The sequence below is a fragment of the Cherax quadricarinatus genome, chromosome 72, assembly GCF_038502225.1.
Source record: "Cherax quadricarinatus isolate ZL_2023a chromosome 72, ASM3850222v1, whole genome shotgun sequence".
Classification (NCBI taxonomy): domain Eukaryota; kingdom Metazoa; phylum Arthropoda; class Malacostraca; order Decapoda; family Parastacidae; genus Cherax; species Cherax quadricarinatus.
Genome location: NC_091363.1, coordinates 9,613,565 through 9,631,109, shown reverse-complemented (window position 1 = coordinate 9,631,109; position 17,545 = coordinate 9,613,565). Strand labels below are relative to the sequence as shown.

At 38.8% G+C, this 17,545-nt stretch overlaps 1 protein-coding gene across 2 annotated transcripts in view; it reads left to right on the top strand.

The window, feature by feature from the left end:
- The window catches only part of LOC128701300 (cyclin-L1), a 77,956-nt gene that overhangs the window by 6,447 nt on the left and 53,964 nt on the right, over positions 1-17,545 (top strand). The window contains exons 1-2 of one of the 2 annotated variants that reach the window (XM_053794957.2): positions 6,314-6,453; positions 11,164-11,292. Coding sequence is in view for 1 of the 2 variants with exons in the window: in XM_053794956.2 (XP_053650931.2) it covers positions 6,244-6,453 (210 nt within the window). In the remaining variant the exon portion in view is untranslated. Of the gene's footprint in view, positions 1-6,193; positions 6,454-11,163; positions 11,293-17,545 lie in introns of those variants that run through there. The other variant, XM_053794956.2, reaches the window with a different exon arrangement.

Below are 17,545 nucleotides of genomic sequence, written 5' to 3'. Positions count from 1 at the left end.
CCTACCTGTATCCTTTTGGGCCACCCTGCCTTGGTGGGATATGGCCGGTTTGTTGAAAGAAACATTTAGATTGTAATTTACAAAATTTATTAAAGCCTTGGTAATACTAATTAATATTCATTTCTTACATGAATTTAAATATATGTATGCATACTGTACCTGCATTAGTGGTTTATGTTTTTAAATTTTGGAAGGATACCTGGTATACAGATATGGCATAAATAAAAAATCATTAGTGAATACAGCATTACCAATTCTCATGCTTTTAGTTAATGCTGTCTGCATGTATTTGTAACTGTCAGTGTAGTGAATGTTCTTGTTTATGCACAATCATGCCACATGTGGGACTTTACCAAACTACTACAGTACACACATTCTCTAAGAGGTAATGCAAAACATAGTATGCTAGAAAATTTCTGTGAAAATTGCAGACCCAGAATTTTTTTTTTTTTTTTCCATAGCCAGTTTTTTTTACTTTTGGCTTCACAATTTAGATTATTATTATTATTAATTGGACAGTGGTTAGTTAGAGGATTGGAGGGTTAATACAAGTGCAGTATGGGAGTTATAGTTGATGCATGTCACTTTCAGTTAGTCATTAAAGGCAGGATTTCAAAGAGGAAGGTAGGTAGAGCAAGAGTATTAGGACATTAAATGTGCAGAAGGTCCAGTCTGTGAACACAGCCTGGCATTTCTCCAAGTATGTATGTACATACATGAACGGTATGCTACATTATACTTTGAAGTATACCTGGAGGGGGTTTCAGGGTCAATGTCCCTGCAGCCCAATCTGTGACCAGGCCCTGCGGTGGATCAGGGCCTGATCAACCAGGCTGCTACTACTGGCCGCATGTAAACCAATGTACGAATCACGGCACAGCTGGTCAGGTACTGACTTTAGGTGCCTGTCCAACTCCTTGAAGATAACCAGGGATCTATTGGTAATCACATTATGTATGCGGGGAGGCAGTTGAACAGTCTTGGGACCCTGACACTTATTGTGTTGTCTCTTAGTGTACTTGTGGCATTCCTGCTTTTCATTGGGTGGATGTTGCATCGCCTGCTGAGCCTTTTCCTTTCATAGAGAGTGATTTTTGTGTGCAGATTTGGGACTAGTCCTTCTGGGATTTTCCAAGTGTATATTATCATGTATCTTTCTTGCCAGCATTCCAGGGAGTAAAAATCAAGGGACTTAAGCTGTTCTTAGCAATTTAGGTGCTTTATTGACTCAAGAAATCGTAATGACACGATTGCAAACATGCAAACTATGACCGCGGGTTCAATCCCGGCCGGGGGTATGGTTTAGGTGCTTTATTGTACTTAAATGTGCTGTGAAAGTTTTCTGTATATTCTCAAGGTCTGCAATTTCTCCTGCCTTGAAAGGGGCCATTAGTGTACAGCAGTATTCCAGCCTAGAGAGAACATGCAATTTGAAGAGCATCATCACAGGCTTGGCATTTCTAATTTTGAAGGTTCTCATTATCCATCCTGTCATTTTCCTAGCAGATGTGGTAGATACATTGTTGTGATCTTTGAAAGTGAGATTCTCCAACACTATCACTCCCAGGTCCTTCACATTAGTTTTTCGCTCTTTTGTGTGGTTGGAATTTGTTTTATACTCCAACCCAGTTTTTATTTCCTTGAGTTTTCCATAACTGAGCAATTGAAATATGTCTTCATTGAACTTCATATTGTTTTCTGTAGCCCATTTAAAAATTTGGCTGATGTCCACTTGGAGATTTGCAGTGTCTTTCAATGGATGACACTGTCATGCAAATTTGGGTATGCTATGGCTTACATCTCTGTCTGTGTCAGATAAAAGGATGAGAGCTAGTACTGTATCTTGTAGAACAGATCTTTTCACTGTAGCCACTTCTGACTATCTCTGTTTACTATTACTCTTTGTGTTCTATTCGCTAGGAAGTTATAGACTTATCTACCCACTCTTCCTGATATTCCTTTATAATACATTTATTTTCCTATTACACCATAATCACACTTGTCGAAGGCTTTTACAAAGTCTAAGACCAAGTCATAGTGGTCCAGTTGTTGTGAGAGGCAGGAGCGACCTGCTCTAAACCCATGCTGCCTTGGGTTGTTCAACTGATGGGTATCTAATTGGTTGGCAATCTTGCTTAGGACCCTTTTAAATATTTTTATGATGTGGGATGTTAGTGCTGTTAGTCTGTAATTCTTTGCAATTGCTTTACTGCCACTTTTGTGGAGTGTGGCTATGTCTCGTTTTTTATTGATTGCAGGATGACCCCTGTGTCTTTGCTCCTTTTCCATAAGAATAAGGCATGTGAAAGGGATTTCATGCAGTTCCTGATGAACACGGAGTTCCACGAGTCTGGGCCTGGAGCAGAGTGCATGGGCATGTCATTTATTGTTTTCTCAAGGTACTGTGGTGTTAGGATTATATCAGAAATACTTTAATTTACCACATTTTGAGTCTTGGTCATAAAAAAATTCATTCAGATTGTTGAGCCTTAGTCTGATTAACAGCTCACTAAAGACTGAGCCATATTGGGACTTAGGTGTCTCATTCATTTCTTCGTTGCCATCTGTGTAAGTCCCATCTCGTTTAAGCAGAGGTCCAATACTGGGTGTGATTTTTGCCCTAGATTTGGCATAAGAAAAGAAGTATTTTTTTTTTTTTAATTTCTTGTGTTTCTTAAGATACTAGCTCATGTAGCAATTTTTGTTTAATTATACAGACCAGCAGCAGGTATTAGCAAGATGCAATGATTTTGGAATACCATAAGACACAAACTGTTGCTGTATTTATTTTTATGATGTCAGTGATTTCATCCATAAAAGTGATTTGTATTTAGAGTGACAAAACAAAATGGAATATACTCTGCTATTTTATTACATATGTTGTTACATATTACCCAGTACATACTTATTATATTCATGGAGAAGCACTAAACCTATAGGGGTCATGCAGCACCTAGGGAATGGGAGCCATTAGTTTTGATGCAAAGACGGGAAAGGTATTTCCAGTTTCTTCTGAAAAAGAGCTGTTCACCATCAAGCACTTAAATTCCCAACCTTTTGAAGGGCCTATACTGTACACGAATTTAAATAAATATACTGTACATAGTACTGTATTGTACAAAAGTTGTCAACATCTTATATATTTGCTTACATCTTGGAAGGTTCATATTTCATAGTTCATTATCGAATCTTGAAAAAATTATGTAAGAAAATTAATTAAAAACAAAAAATTTTCTCCAATATTTGCTGTATTATAAACTTGAGAATACACAAATAACTTGCCTTTAGGAAGGGAATGTAATGATGTTTTGCTCTGACTAGGACCAGTGAAATGGGAAAAAAGTCAAGAATATATACACCTCATGACAACACAACCGCCCCTCATGGCATACAACACTGAACTACACCTCATATAACAGAGCCATCCCTCATGACTACAATAATGAGCCATACCTTGAAACAAATAGCACTGAGCCACACCTCATGACGTACAACAATATGCAACACCTCGTTACACACAAAACAATGAGAAATTCATGACAAAATGTAGTGCGCCACAACTCATGACAATACAATGAGCTACACCTCACAAGGCACACAGTAAGCCACACCTCATGCGACAATCAGTGAGTCACCTCATAAGACACACAGTGAGCCATACCTCATGACATACACAGTGAGTTACCTCGTGAGACATACACAGGGAGCCACACCTCATGGGACATACACTGTGAGCCAAACCTTATAACTTGAAGCATTGAACCACACCTCAAAATATACAACAGTAAGCCACACTTCATGCCATATGCAACAGTCGGCCACACCTCATGACACATTCGACAGAAAACCACACCTCATGACATACAACAGTGAACCACAGCTTACAGCACATACAACAGAGAGCCACATATGACACACGCATCAGTAAGCCACACATACAACAGTGAACCACACCTCGTACAATAGTGGTCAATGCCTCGTGACACAGTGAGCCACACCTAATGACATACAACACAGTGAGCCACACCTTATGACATGCAACACAGTGACCCATGCCTCATGACATACAATACAGTGAACCACACCCCATGACATACAACACAGTGAGGCACACCTCATGACATACAAGTGAGCCACACTTCATGATATACAATACAGTGAGCCACACCTCGTCACATACAGTGAGCTACACCTCATGGCATACAACACAGTGAGCCACACCTATGATATACAACACAGTGAGCCACACCTCATGACATACAACACAGCCACACCTCATGACATACAACAGTGAGCCACACCTCATGACATACAACACAGTGAACCACACCTCATGACATACAATGAACCACACCTCATGACATACAACACAGTGAGCCACACCTCATGACATGCAACAGTGAGCACACCTCATGACATACAACACCGTGAGCCACACCTCATGCCATACAACGCAGTGAGCCACTCATGACATACAACACAGTGAGTCAGACCTCATGACATACAACACAGCCACACCTCATGACATACAACACTGAGCCACACCTCATGACATACAACAGAGCCACACCTCATGACATACAACACTGAGCCACACCTCATGACATACAACACAGTGAGTCACACCTCATGACATACAACACAGCCACACCTCATGACATACAACACTGAGCCACACCTCATGACATACAACACTGAGCCACACCTCATGACATACAACACAGTGAGCCACACCTCATGACACAGTGAGCCACACCTCATGACATACAACAGTGAGCCACACCTCATGACATACAGTGAGCCACACCTCATGACATACAACACAGTGAGCCACACCTCATGACATACAACACAGTGAGCCACACCTCATGACATACAACACAGTGAGTCACACCTCATGACATACAACACAGTGAGCCACACCTCATGACATACAACAGTGAGCCACACCTCATGACATACAACACAGTGAGCCACACCTCATGACATACAACACAGTGAGTCACACCTCATGACATACAACACAGTGAGTCACACCTCATGACATACAACATAGTGAGTCACACCTCATGACATACAACACTGAGCCACATCTCAGCCTCACCTTTCATCCCAATTAACATAAATATATAATGTTTATAGTCAGGCATACCAACTGTTCCATTATTATAATCATGGGGGAGCACTAAACCCGTAGGAATATACAGCGCATGTGGGGGGTATGGAAGGTAGTCAGGCTCAATTCAGGGAACTGGAGTACAGATCCAATTCCTTAGATCAAGAGCCTCTCACCAGCATCAAGGAACCTCCCTTGAGGGGACCAACTGTTATGACCTTAATAATTTTTCCTACTCTCTCTCCCCCTCTGTTGCTATCTCTCCCCCTTTGTTTCTCGACTCTCTCTCTCCTCTGTTTCTCCACTCTCTCTCCCCCTCTTTCTCTGCTCTCTGTTTTTCTACTCTCTCTCCTGTTTCTCTACCCCTCTGTTTCTCTCAGGTAAGGTCCTTGATGCCCGTGAGGGGCTCTTGATGCAAGGAACTGCTGGTCCTCCCCTTGATGGAACTTGATAGCGTCCCACTCCCTGAGGCGCTGCACAACCCTTACGGGTTTAAGATATTATAATATCTAAATATACAGATATAATATTTCTCATTTACCGTAATACTAGAGCATACAAGTCTATTCCTCCTCTATAACCCTTTTGGGTTTAGCGTTTAGTTTTGATTAATAAAATCAAGTGAAGCCTTTTTTTTTTGTTTTTTTTTTTTAATTTTTTATGGGAAAGTGTTATTTTTATGAGATGACTTAAGAGGGTAAAAGTGCGAGAGGAACAATACATGGTTCTCTGGTGAGTTTCTCTCACCATTGATTACTCACAAGGTTTCCGGGAATGGTTGTGGAAAAACCAATATGTCATCCTAACACAAGAGGTCTTTTACCACTTTCATTTTACTCAGACTAAAGCTATTATTAATTAACTCAGCTGCAATTGCAATATAAAACATTTTGGTAACTTATAAATGCTATAAATTATAAATTATAGGTTATGTCGATAGAATAATCGTGTGTAGAACGTTTTTGTCTTTGTTAGGACCCGTGCACGTAATTATAGAATGCATTTAGAATAACTAAAAGCGCTTGTGATGTATGCTTTTTGGTGTAAGTGAAAGATTCCGATGTTCTTTTGTTGTAGCAGTGACTGGTGGCGCTAGACTCCTGGCGTCCATTCACTCAGGAGACAAGATGGCGGCTGGAACAGCAGAGGCGATGAATCCCCCTTCGAAAAAGTATGGCTCTGTAGTTATTACGTTGGATAATGTGCTCATCCCGTTGGATAAGTTGTCCCCGAGTCCGTCACAACAGGATGGCCTCGACCCCGAGATCGAGATGGACTTGAGGATCCTTGGATGTGAACTGATACAGACGGGTGGCATTCTCCTCAAGTTACCTCAGGTGAGTTGGCGATGTGTATTGACATTTCCTCTAAAATTCTTGCCTCGTCGTGTCGGAAAATAAAAATGACGTTTAGTAATGTGTTCTGTGGTCTGTGAAGCACTTACCAAGGGTAAATAAGGACGATAGGGAGTAAGGTGGTGAGCAGGTGCCAAGGCCGCCTTGAACCACGCAACACCAGGAAATAAAAATGAAACGCCATAAGGCCTCTTGGGATCATGCGAGGCCACCAATATTTCTGCCTAATATTTATCACTGGTATTTATCTAACTGGAGCCTGAAGATTTGCAGTGTGCGCTTCAGTAATTTTATGTAATAAAAGCAAGAATCAAGGAACAATGCAGTAGGCCTATTCTCCCATGCTAGGCAAGTTCAACCCAACCACCCACGCATACACTCGTGTACCTGTCCATCCTATATTTAAAAGTTCCCAAAGTTCTTGCTTCATATATCTTCATAAATATATTTGTCAACTTGAATCCATTACTGAGAGTTCTATCTTGGTTAGATATTTTCAATAGATTATTTGTCTCATGTTGGTGTATTCCAGTTGTTCTTTGCTGTACTTTTTTTTTGACGCATTCCGATAGTTATTCTTCTTCCAGAACTCAGTCTTGGGCCAGGCTTGTCTGGTGCTTGCTTGGTCAACCAGGCTGTTGGAATCACTTTCATCTTTCTATGTATATTTTCCAGTGCATTTGTATCCACACAGGTGGAATTTCAACTTCCAGTATTTATCCATTTCTTAAATCATTTAGTTTTTGCCAGTGTAATCAGTATTTATCCAATAATATGGTGGGTTTTCAGAAACCTGTTGAGGTCATCTTCAGTCTCTTTCATCATTAGTGTCTACTCCATACCAAGATGGAAACTGAGCCTTGGTCGTAGTTTTTTCTAAGAATATCAAGTAATCTCATTGATGATCCTAAGTCTCAGATGAGGAAAAATGTTAGTATTGTGCATATTGCTTTTTTTTTTATGCTGTAAATTTTCCATTGTTAAGGTGTGCAGTTGAGTTATATTTCAAGATTACGGGAAAGATGAGCTTTTTCGATGTGTTAGTCAACAAAAATAGAAGTAACCAAACTTAACATAACTTAGATTTTAACTATTACTATATGTTTAGTTAGGTTATTTTTTCTCATTTTGGTTACCAATTAAAACCTTTTTTCCCATAAGCCAAAATATAGCTGTTAATTGCATAATGGACTAACATTGGAGAATTTACATAACCGATAAATAAGCTAAAAATAAAATTCTCAACATTGACCTAAATCTGTGTGTTCCTACCAGCAGAGTTTTTTTTTGTATATAATTATAGTAAACATTGGGAAACTTGCTTGATGCTGATGGGGGGGGGCTCTTGATGCAAGGACTGGGACACTCTCTCCTTGGATTGTACGTGATTGCTTCCCATTCCTCCCTTACAGGTTTAGCACTTCTTCCTCTATATAATGAAAGTGCATGTTAATTGTTTTATTCTCTATTTTGATAGTTTACACAGTATTAATCATAAATGTCATTTTTAATTAATGGCATACATTATGCAGATACTGTGCTGTTAGGAGCTTTAGATTCTATTCAGTCTATACAAATCCTGAAACTGACCATCCAATATTGTATCCACTGTACCATGATAGTCTAATAAGTCATTCATGATGGCTTTGTGCTAGTGCTTGCTACAGCCATACTAGTAAGAGATTAGTCTGTAAAAACCTGCATTTGTGGCCACAGTGGGACCCAAACTAATCTTGCTAGTGTGTTGGCTAGCCAAGGGTGAATTGTCTTGTCATGGATTCAACCCTCACTCTGTTCAGAGAATTGTCAACAATTGTGCTATTACGATTTCACAAGTTGGAGCAAGAATTACCAGTTTGATGAATGTTCAGGAAAAAGAATAAAAAGATGTACTACAGGTAAGATATCCTACATTGAGGTGCTACTGCAGTGCTCCACCCAACCCCACACATTCTTGTGTCAGTAAAACCTGTCAGAGCTTCCCAAGGTTCTCGCTTCAGTGACACTACCATCGAGTTTTTCATTTGACAACGACTATTGCCAAACCAATTCTTTCCATACAGTATCTATCCTTTCTAAATCTTAATATGTTCACCTTTAATTCATTTGCTGCAAGTCCCATTTAGATATTTTCGACACGCTGTTTATATCTTCTTTATTCTGGGTTTCTTTTCGTACACTTATGTTATATCCCCTCAACTCAATGCTTTTCCAGAGAATGTAGATTCACAGCCTTCAGCATATCCTTGAATGAAAGGTTTCTGATACAGGAGGGAGGGGTGGGTAAAAACTTTTTACTATAAAAATATCAGGAGCACAAGAAACAGTGGATGAGCTAAGACTAATTGCACACGCTGGATATTATTACTGTAATTACCAAAACCTAGTTCAATGTGTAACGTAGGGACACGCCAGCTAAATGCCATATACAGGGCTGTAAATCATTACATTCTGATAGCTAAACTTTTGAAGGTATTCAGGGAAACCTGTTAGCAGGACTTACATCCTGGAGGGGGTAAGTATAGTGCCAGCACTCTAAAGGGTGGGTGAGGAAGTTGCAGTCTATAGGACCATTGAAATATGTCAATCTGCTTTTGGCAAGGTAGTGACTGAATGAATGATGACGAATAATTCCATTTTTTGGGGTGTCCTTTCTCGGTGGAGTATGGCTGGTGTTAAAAAATCTAAACTACTTCATCAGAAAAGTTATAAAGGCAACAAAGACATACAGAATATGTTTGGCAGTTTCTTGGTCTTGAAAAGCTAATACGTATAGGGTGTGATGTTTATGTTAGGTATATTAAGTTTAAAATGCTTACATACATATTAAGTTTAAAGTATTTAAGTTTAAAATCCACATACACTGTATCTTGTCAGTCTCTTGCTGCCCTTTACCCTTTCACCATCCACTGCCCCGCTGTTATCCGTAACCTGTTGCTCATCCATCTCCCTTTTGCCACCTGATGCCCTCGCTTCCTTCCTGCCCTGCAGCGCTGTATAGTCCTTGTGGCTTAGCGCTTCTTTTTGATTATAATAATAATGTATCTTGTCAGGCTGCAAAACATCTTTTCCTTTGAATGTCCAAGGACACAACACATCAAATCACATTCTTTGAGAATTGACTTAATGAAGATTCAGAGAAATTAGAAAGAAAAATGTTTAAAAATACAAACACTTTTTTAGGTTTCGTTGCGTCATATAATGAATGATGAACGGATCTCCAGTCAACCCCTTCCCCAATTTTGTAGGTGTTGCATCTCTGTATGTCCTTCAAAATTGCTTGTGTAGTTAAATTATATGAACTACTTGTATGTACAGTACATAAAAAATGATAACTATTCAGGATACTTTCAGTGTCATGGTTATTGTTGTAAAAATACTGTGGCTAATCATATTTTGGATTGTCCATCAGTAAAATCACTGCATATTTGAACTCTAAATTTTTGGAGATTCATTGTTTTAAATTTGCCATAAATGGTTTGATAACCTCGTATTTGCAACCTAAATATTTCAGATCATGAGTACATTTTTATAGCTTTAATTTTTTTTTTCTTAGATTATCAGTATTAAGATTGCTGGTGATACATTCATCATGTTAAGTTCTTTAGCTCAGAACATGGTGACTTTGCTGGTCAGCTTTGGAAGTTGTCCTTTGTGGCTTTATAAACATTTCTAAAAGATTAAAACTGTGGTTTTCAATTCCTCGAGTGTAAGTGCCTCAGCTTCTCATTATTAATCTTTTGGTACTCAACTTCCACTTTTTACATCATTCATTCCTTTGTCATTCATTGGGCAGTGGCAAAACTTACTAGACGTACTATTGTAGTTGTCCATATGGTCAGGAAATCAAATGCGTGGCTGTATTAGTTATTCTCTTGTAGATTTTGCGTGTTTGAAGTTGCTCTGCTTTATTTTTTCTTCTAAGTTTTGGGTTGTGCTCAGTTCAAAATGTACAGTTGTTCTGCATTTAACTACTGTATTTACTGCGTTTTACAATTCATTCAGTTCCTCATGTGAAATTAGCTTTAGTTTCACTGTAGCAATTATTTGCTTCATTTTTTTAATACAGGTCGGCCATCACTAATCCGGCATCATTGGGACCTGTAGTGTGCCGGATTAGTGAGTTTGCCGGATTACAGAGTGGTTAGGTTAGAATACACTTGATTAACCTACCAATGGAGACTTTCTGCTATGTCTTCCTCATTTTCATCACTGCTTTCTCCTCCACTGGCTTGCTGCAGTGGATTTACAACCATCTGCACAATTTCTGAGTTGGTACAGTGATGAAACGTGTCAGTGTAATGATGAAATTTGAAATTATGCTAGCCAAAATTAGTGCGGATTACTGATGGAACCGGATGACTGATGGCCGACTGTACATAATCGGTAATCTTGTTACACGAAAAAAAAATTTGTGTTGACGCAATGGATTAGGTCTGTACAGTAGGTTCACGCCAAGGTAGTAAGAGAGTATATTGAAGCAGTTGAAAATATCTGGTGCGTGCTGCAGTATTGTGCATACTGTGTCTGAATAAAATAACTTTTGGCCCTTCCTAAGTGAAAAGTGTAGATTCGCCAGCATCTCTGAGTTCATTCGTCTTCTTGCTTTCCATCTTTTTCTTCACTTCCTTTTCTACTTTCCAAAGGATGACTCGGTTTGTTCTTAGAACTCAATTAATGTCTTTTTTGCAGACTATGGCAGTTTTCACTGGACACTGCTGGACAGCTTAGTTGATCTTGGATGCAGGCCTGATGAAGAAAGGACCATTGGTTGGACTTTAAGCTGCACTTGTCAAACTTCCTGTCAAAGCCTTTGCAAAGGTGAAGCTGTGGCAGAGAATGTCCATGACGAAGATTATTTTTAAAGGGACTTCTAAGATGTGATGAAGATGTCTATATATTTTCTTGAAATAATTAATCCTTGATTATAGTTGTGCATTGGTCATTACCAAATGCCAAATTTCAGGATCTCTACATATAATGTATTTCCTGACTCCTTTCCTAGGAGTTTTGAAATAATGAATTAAACCAAGTGACATATGGTACACATTAAAATTTTGCCAATACATTGCTAATATTTGAACACTAGCAAATGGTTTGGTAAGGCACAAATAATTTGGTTAGCAGCACAGGCATTGCTCCCACAGCTGAGGATCCTGGATTCGTTTCATTACACCCAATAGCATACACATTTAAAATGTGATGATAAGAGAAAACCTGATTACCATTACTCCTGGAACAGCATGTAGATTGTACAATAGCCTCATGGTTCTCAATGGAAGTACATTTACAAATTTGCAGACAGGTTGGAATTTGGAGTAAGTAGTTAGTACATGCAGAACTAGTATCTGGAGTACGTCCTAATGTTTCCACGTGATATAGTGCTCTTGATGAAACTAAATAATGTCAGAATTACTATACATACGTGAAAACTAATTTAGGAGAGCATTTAACAAACTTCATGGTAGTTTGCAGAGGTTTTTATTTATATGTAACATGAAGTATTTAACATAGTCTAGGATTTTCTTTTTTATAAAGCTTTAAGATTTCTGACACATTTTCAGAGGGAATTAACTTTTAATTTGATGCTACATATATATCACATTAACCCTTTGAAGTTTCAAGAGCTTTAAAAAAAAAAAAATTCTTATGAAATGGAGAGAATCTTTTTCTAAAGGTAATAATTGGATGCGTGACATCATTTGTTTACTCTTGAACTTTGGCAGATATCGAACATTTCCGCTACTTTGAGCACAATTTCAAGCTATTTTCAATCATATCTCTATTTCTGTAACATATCTTCCATTTTATCAAACGAGACCAAGAAACCGTGAATACAATCGTAAAAACCATACGAAAAATACACCACAAAGACTGTTTTAATCCAAAAGTCTTTTTTTTTTTTTTTTCTCATGCACTGCGTGCTGCATGGTTTGTTTTATATGGTGCACACTTACCACATAGGTGCAGTCTATCACATCTAGGCCCAAAGTTACCACTTGCAGCTTATCTGAGTGAGCTGAGCTCATGATGTACATCTACAGCTTGGACCCTCAAAGGGATAACCAGTTTAAAGGAACATGTTTTTATGTTTGAAATGGTATTAGTTATATTTTTATTAGTCTTAATTTCAGTTAGGTAGAACTTGAGTGCACAGCTTTAAAGATAATTATTTTTTTGGTAATTTTTTTTTTTTTTAAGTTAATCATTGCTTGTCTAGACAAGTCTGGTCCATAGCTGGAGTGTAGGAGTATACAGACTTGAAACCTGTTGAAAGCATAATAGGAGTTATGTTAAAATATAGAGTACTGTATTTATTTGTCGTATTATTGTAGGTTTTTTTTTTTTTCTCTGTAATCCAAAAATCATTTACATTTGATCCCAGTCTCTAAAGTATGGTAAATTTGCACATTTCATTCAGATAATTTGACACTTGACACAGAAATAATAATTAAATGTGCCATTGGAATTAAAATTCCTGGTAATATGATGTAGATTCTTTTGTGTAAATGTGCTCTAAAAGTACCACTTTCATTATTTATAGAGATGAAAAAGTTAATGTGAAATATTTCTTCATTCTGAATACATTTTATTAAACCATTGTTTATTCTTAAGTTATTCATTAAACTAATGCAGTGGCTTAAAGTAATTGCTTAAAGATACCAACCAATTTTGCTCTAAATTTCGTAGTTACACAGGTAGTAAGTTGGTAGTCAGAGAAATGTCTAGTGACAAGCTGTATTGTATCACCATCTTGCCATATAAATGAAATAGAAGCTTTAAATATTTTGCACTAGCTGTATTATTGCTCTTTTCTGTTTCATGGTAAAGCTTTCAAGTTTCTACGTTTGTTGAATATGCACTTAACTATGCTGTTTCTTAATAGTTCTTGTTCCTCTAATGTTTCCTTTAATTTAAGGGATCAGGTCTGAGACCATGCTGCAAATACCCAAATCCATTACTAGATATAACACTTAACATGTGTACTTTTGGGTTATCCAAAATTTAATTCCAATTGGGGGATTTTTTTTTTTTTTTCTCCTAAAACTCTGAAACTTCATAACCTCTGTACATTCTTGATCTGTTTCTGAGAGCTAATAAATACACATCATCTGTTTAAAAGATAACACACAAAAATATTAATATCTTCAGAGATTGAAGTTGCCTACAGTGGTTCACCTCATACAGAGTTTTATGCATTTCAAACTCACATCTAATGATTTTAATAGACTAGATGCTATTTTATAATAGGCTAAAATTAGCTAAAGATTTGTACTGTTTCATAAAGTGACATTGAGATCACATACACAGTAATACTGATAGATTTGTATTCTCAAAAACCAGTGATAATGTTGACCAGGTGCCATGTACTGTGCATGCAAATCTATATATGTATGCATAATCTTTATGTACAGTTTAAGTGATCTAAACTACAACATCCTCTCTAATCCTTCGGAATGTAGGTGTGGTACTTCCCACCACCTAAACGCTTGTCTAGATAAGCAGTTTTCCCATATCCTTGTCTCTCGGCATTTGCTCTAAGGTGGGCCCTATCCTATATACAGTGGACCCCCGCATAACGATATTAATCCGTTCCTGAGAGCTCATTGTTATGCGAAATTATCGTTATGCGAATGAATTTTCCCCATAAGAAATAATGGAAATCAAATTAATCCGTGCAAGACACCCCAAAGTATGAAAAAAAAAAATTTACCACATGAAATATTAATTTTAATACACACAAACTGAAAAAGGCATGCACAATTACATGACACTTAACTCTATTGAAGATCTGGTGATGATTGATGGGATGGGAGGAGGAGAGAGTCTTAGTGTTTAGATGGGGAATCCCCTTCCATTAAGACTTGAGGTGTCAAGTCCTTTTCTGGGGTTACTTCCCTTCTTCTTTTAATGCCACTAGGACCAGCTTCAGAGTCACTGGACTTCTGTCGCACAACATATCTGTCCATAGTGGCCTGTACCTCTCGTTCCTTTATTACTTCCCTAAAGTGTTTCACAATATTGTCAGTGTAATAGTCACCAGCATGGCTTGCAATAGTTGTGTGAGGGTGATTTTCATCCATAAAGGTTTGCACTTTCATCCACATTGCACAGATTTCCTTAATCTTTGTAGTAGGCAACTTCTTCAATTTCTCTCTCCCCCTCCTCCGAACCAGTTTCCTCAGGTCTGGCCTCTTGCTGTTGAAGTTGATCTAGCAGCTCATCAGTGGTTAGTTCTTCATTGTCCTCCACCAACTCTTCCACATCATCCCCACTAACCTCCAACCCCAAGGACTTTCCCAATGCCACAATGGATTCCTCAACTGGCATACTCTCTCAGGGTTAGCCTGAAACCCTTCAAAATCCCTTTGGTCTACACATTCTGGCCACAGTTTCTTCCAAGCAGAGTTCAAGGTCCTCTTAGTCACTCCCTCCCAAGCCTTACCTATAAGGTTTACACAATTGAGGATATTAAAGTGCACTCTCCAAAACTCTCAGTTGAGTTTCTGAGGTCACTACAAAGCACCTTTCAAACAGAGCTTTTGTGTACAGTTTTTTGAAGTTTGCAATAACCTGCTGGTCCATGGGCTGCAGGAGAGGAGTGGTATTAGGAGGCAAAAACTTCACCTTAATGAAGCTCATGTCCCCATAAAGTCGCTCTGCCACGTCTGTAGGATGACCAGGGGCATTGTCTAACACCAGGAGGCACTTAAGGTCTAATTTCTTTTCAGTTAGGTAATCTTTCACATTGGGGGCAAATGCATGGTGTAACCAGTCATAGAAAAAGTCCCTAGTGACCCATGCCTTACTGTTTGCCCTCCACAGCACACACAAATTAGCCTTGAGGATATTCTTTTGCCTGAACGCTCTGGGAGTTTCTGAGTGATACACTAATAAAGGCTTCGCTTTGCAATCACCACTAGCATTGGAACACATCAACAGAGTGAGCCTGTCTTTCATAGGCTTATGTCCTGGGAGTGCCTTTTCCTCCTGAGTAATGTAGGTCCTGCTGGCATTTCCAAAACAGGCCTGTTTCATCACAATTAAACACTTGTTCAGGTTTCAGTCCTTCACTATCATGTACTCCTTGAATTCCTGCACATATTTTTCAGCTGCTTTGTGGTCCGAACTGGCAGCCTCACCATGCCTTATCACACTATGTATGCCACTACGCTTCTTAAATCTCTCAAACCAACCTTTGCTGGCCTTAAATTCACTCACATCATCACTAGTTGCAGGCATTTTTTTTAATTAAATCCTCATGCAACTTCCTAGCCTTTTCACTTATGATCACTTGAGAGATGCTATCTCCTGCTATCTGTTTTTCATTTATCCATACCAATAAGAGTCTCTCAACATCTTCCATCACTTGCGATCTCTGTTTCGAAAACACAGTTGAACCTTTGGCAAGAACAGATTCCTTGATTGCCGTTTTGTTGCCCATAATAGTAGCGATGGTTGATTGGGGTTTATTATACAACCTGGCCAGCTCGGAGACACGCATTCCACTTTCGTACTTATCAATGATCTCTTTCTTCATCTCTATAGTAATTCTCACCCTTATTGCTGTAGGGTTGGCACTAGAAGCTTTCTTGGGGCCCATGGTCACTTATTTTGCAGATAAAATAAAAAACACTGTAATAATACGAAATGTTCCGATTGTATGCTTGGATGTTACCGCGGAGGCTGGCTGGTAAACAATGCCACCGGCGGAACATGTGAGGCTGGCTCAGGCCGCACATTAGACGCGTCTCGGATGAACAGCGTTGAGTGGGTTTTTTAGCGGTATGCGAGGCAAAATCTTAGCGATAAAATGTATCGGTATGCGGATTTAACGTTATGTAAGGCCAACGGTATGCGGGGGTCCACTGTACGTATTGTATGTGTACTCAGAAAAATCATAATGAATAGCAAACTATATTCACACAAGGCTGGATGGGAATTGAACTTGGTCTCGTGTGTGAATTTGTTGTTTGTAGATTAGGAAGAGGTGTGGAGTTATTAAAAGTATTATTCAGAGGGCTGAAGAGGGGTTGTTGAGGTGGTTTGATCATTGAGAGAGAATGGAGCAAAATAGGGCAACTTGGAGGGTGTATAAATCTGTAGTGGAAGGGAGGAGGAGCAGGGGTCATCCTAGGAAAGGATGGAGGGAGGGGATAATACAGTTGGGCCCTGCTTTATGGGGTTTCGCTTTACGGCATTCCGCTAATACGGACATTTCAAATTATGACCAAAACTCCCTGTAAGGCTCCCCCCACCTGACTTTCTAATAAGGTCACCGCGCCTCACCCAGATTGTTTACATTCTCCGTAAGCACCACATCTCCCCATTATGTCTGGAAACTCCAAAATTTCAAGTGTTTTTTAAGTTATTTCATATTTTATATGTACAGGTCCGCCATCACAAAACCGGTAATCAGACATCCAGTTCCATCAGTTATTCGGCACTAATCTCAGCCAGCATAATTTCAAATTTCCAGGGTTGCCACACCAATCTGCTGGTTCTGTTATGTGGCACTACTTGCTGCACAAGTCTTTCCAATTTCTTTTTCTCCATTTATTGTTATAACCTGCTTACTTTTACCCCTAGCCATGGTTCCAGCAAATAAAAGAAATGCTTCTCGTTGTGTAAAGCACCTACATGGTACATTGTCCATCAGCGATAAGGTGGCTTTGAAGCCACTGTCAGTTGCCATGAGCTCAGTCTCATGATGCAAGGGAATATGCTTTATTATTACACTAATATCAACACTATGGCTTATTTGCCTATCACAATTGATCTAATTTGACATAATAAACAATATAAATAACATTAAAACATGTTAAATACTCCACAATGAATAATTGGCATAATACCGAGCAGTTTGATGGAGGTATGAAGAGGGATACAAGTACCATTCTCTTATCCCTGTCTTGGGGGCTTATGTTAGAGAAAACGGAGTATAGCACATGGCTGTGATATAAACTCGTACTGCACTATAGGGCTGAAACACAAAAGCTGTTTTCTCTACATAGATTATCCCACACACAGCAGCATGTGTGTAGAAAACCTAGGAAAACTCAAAAAAAAAAGT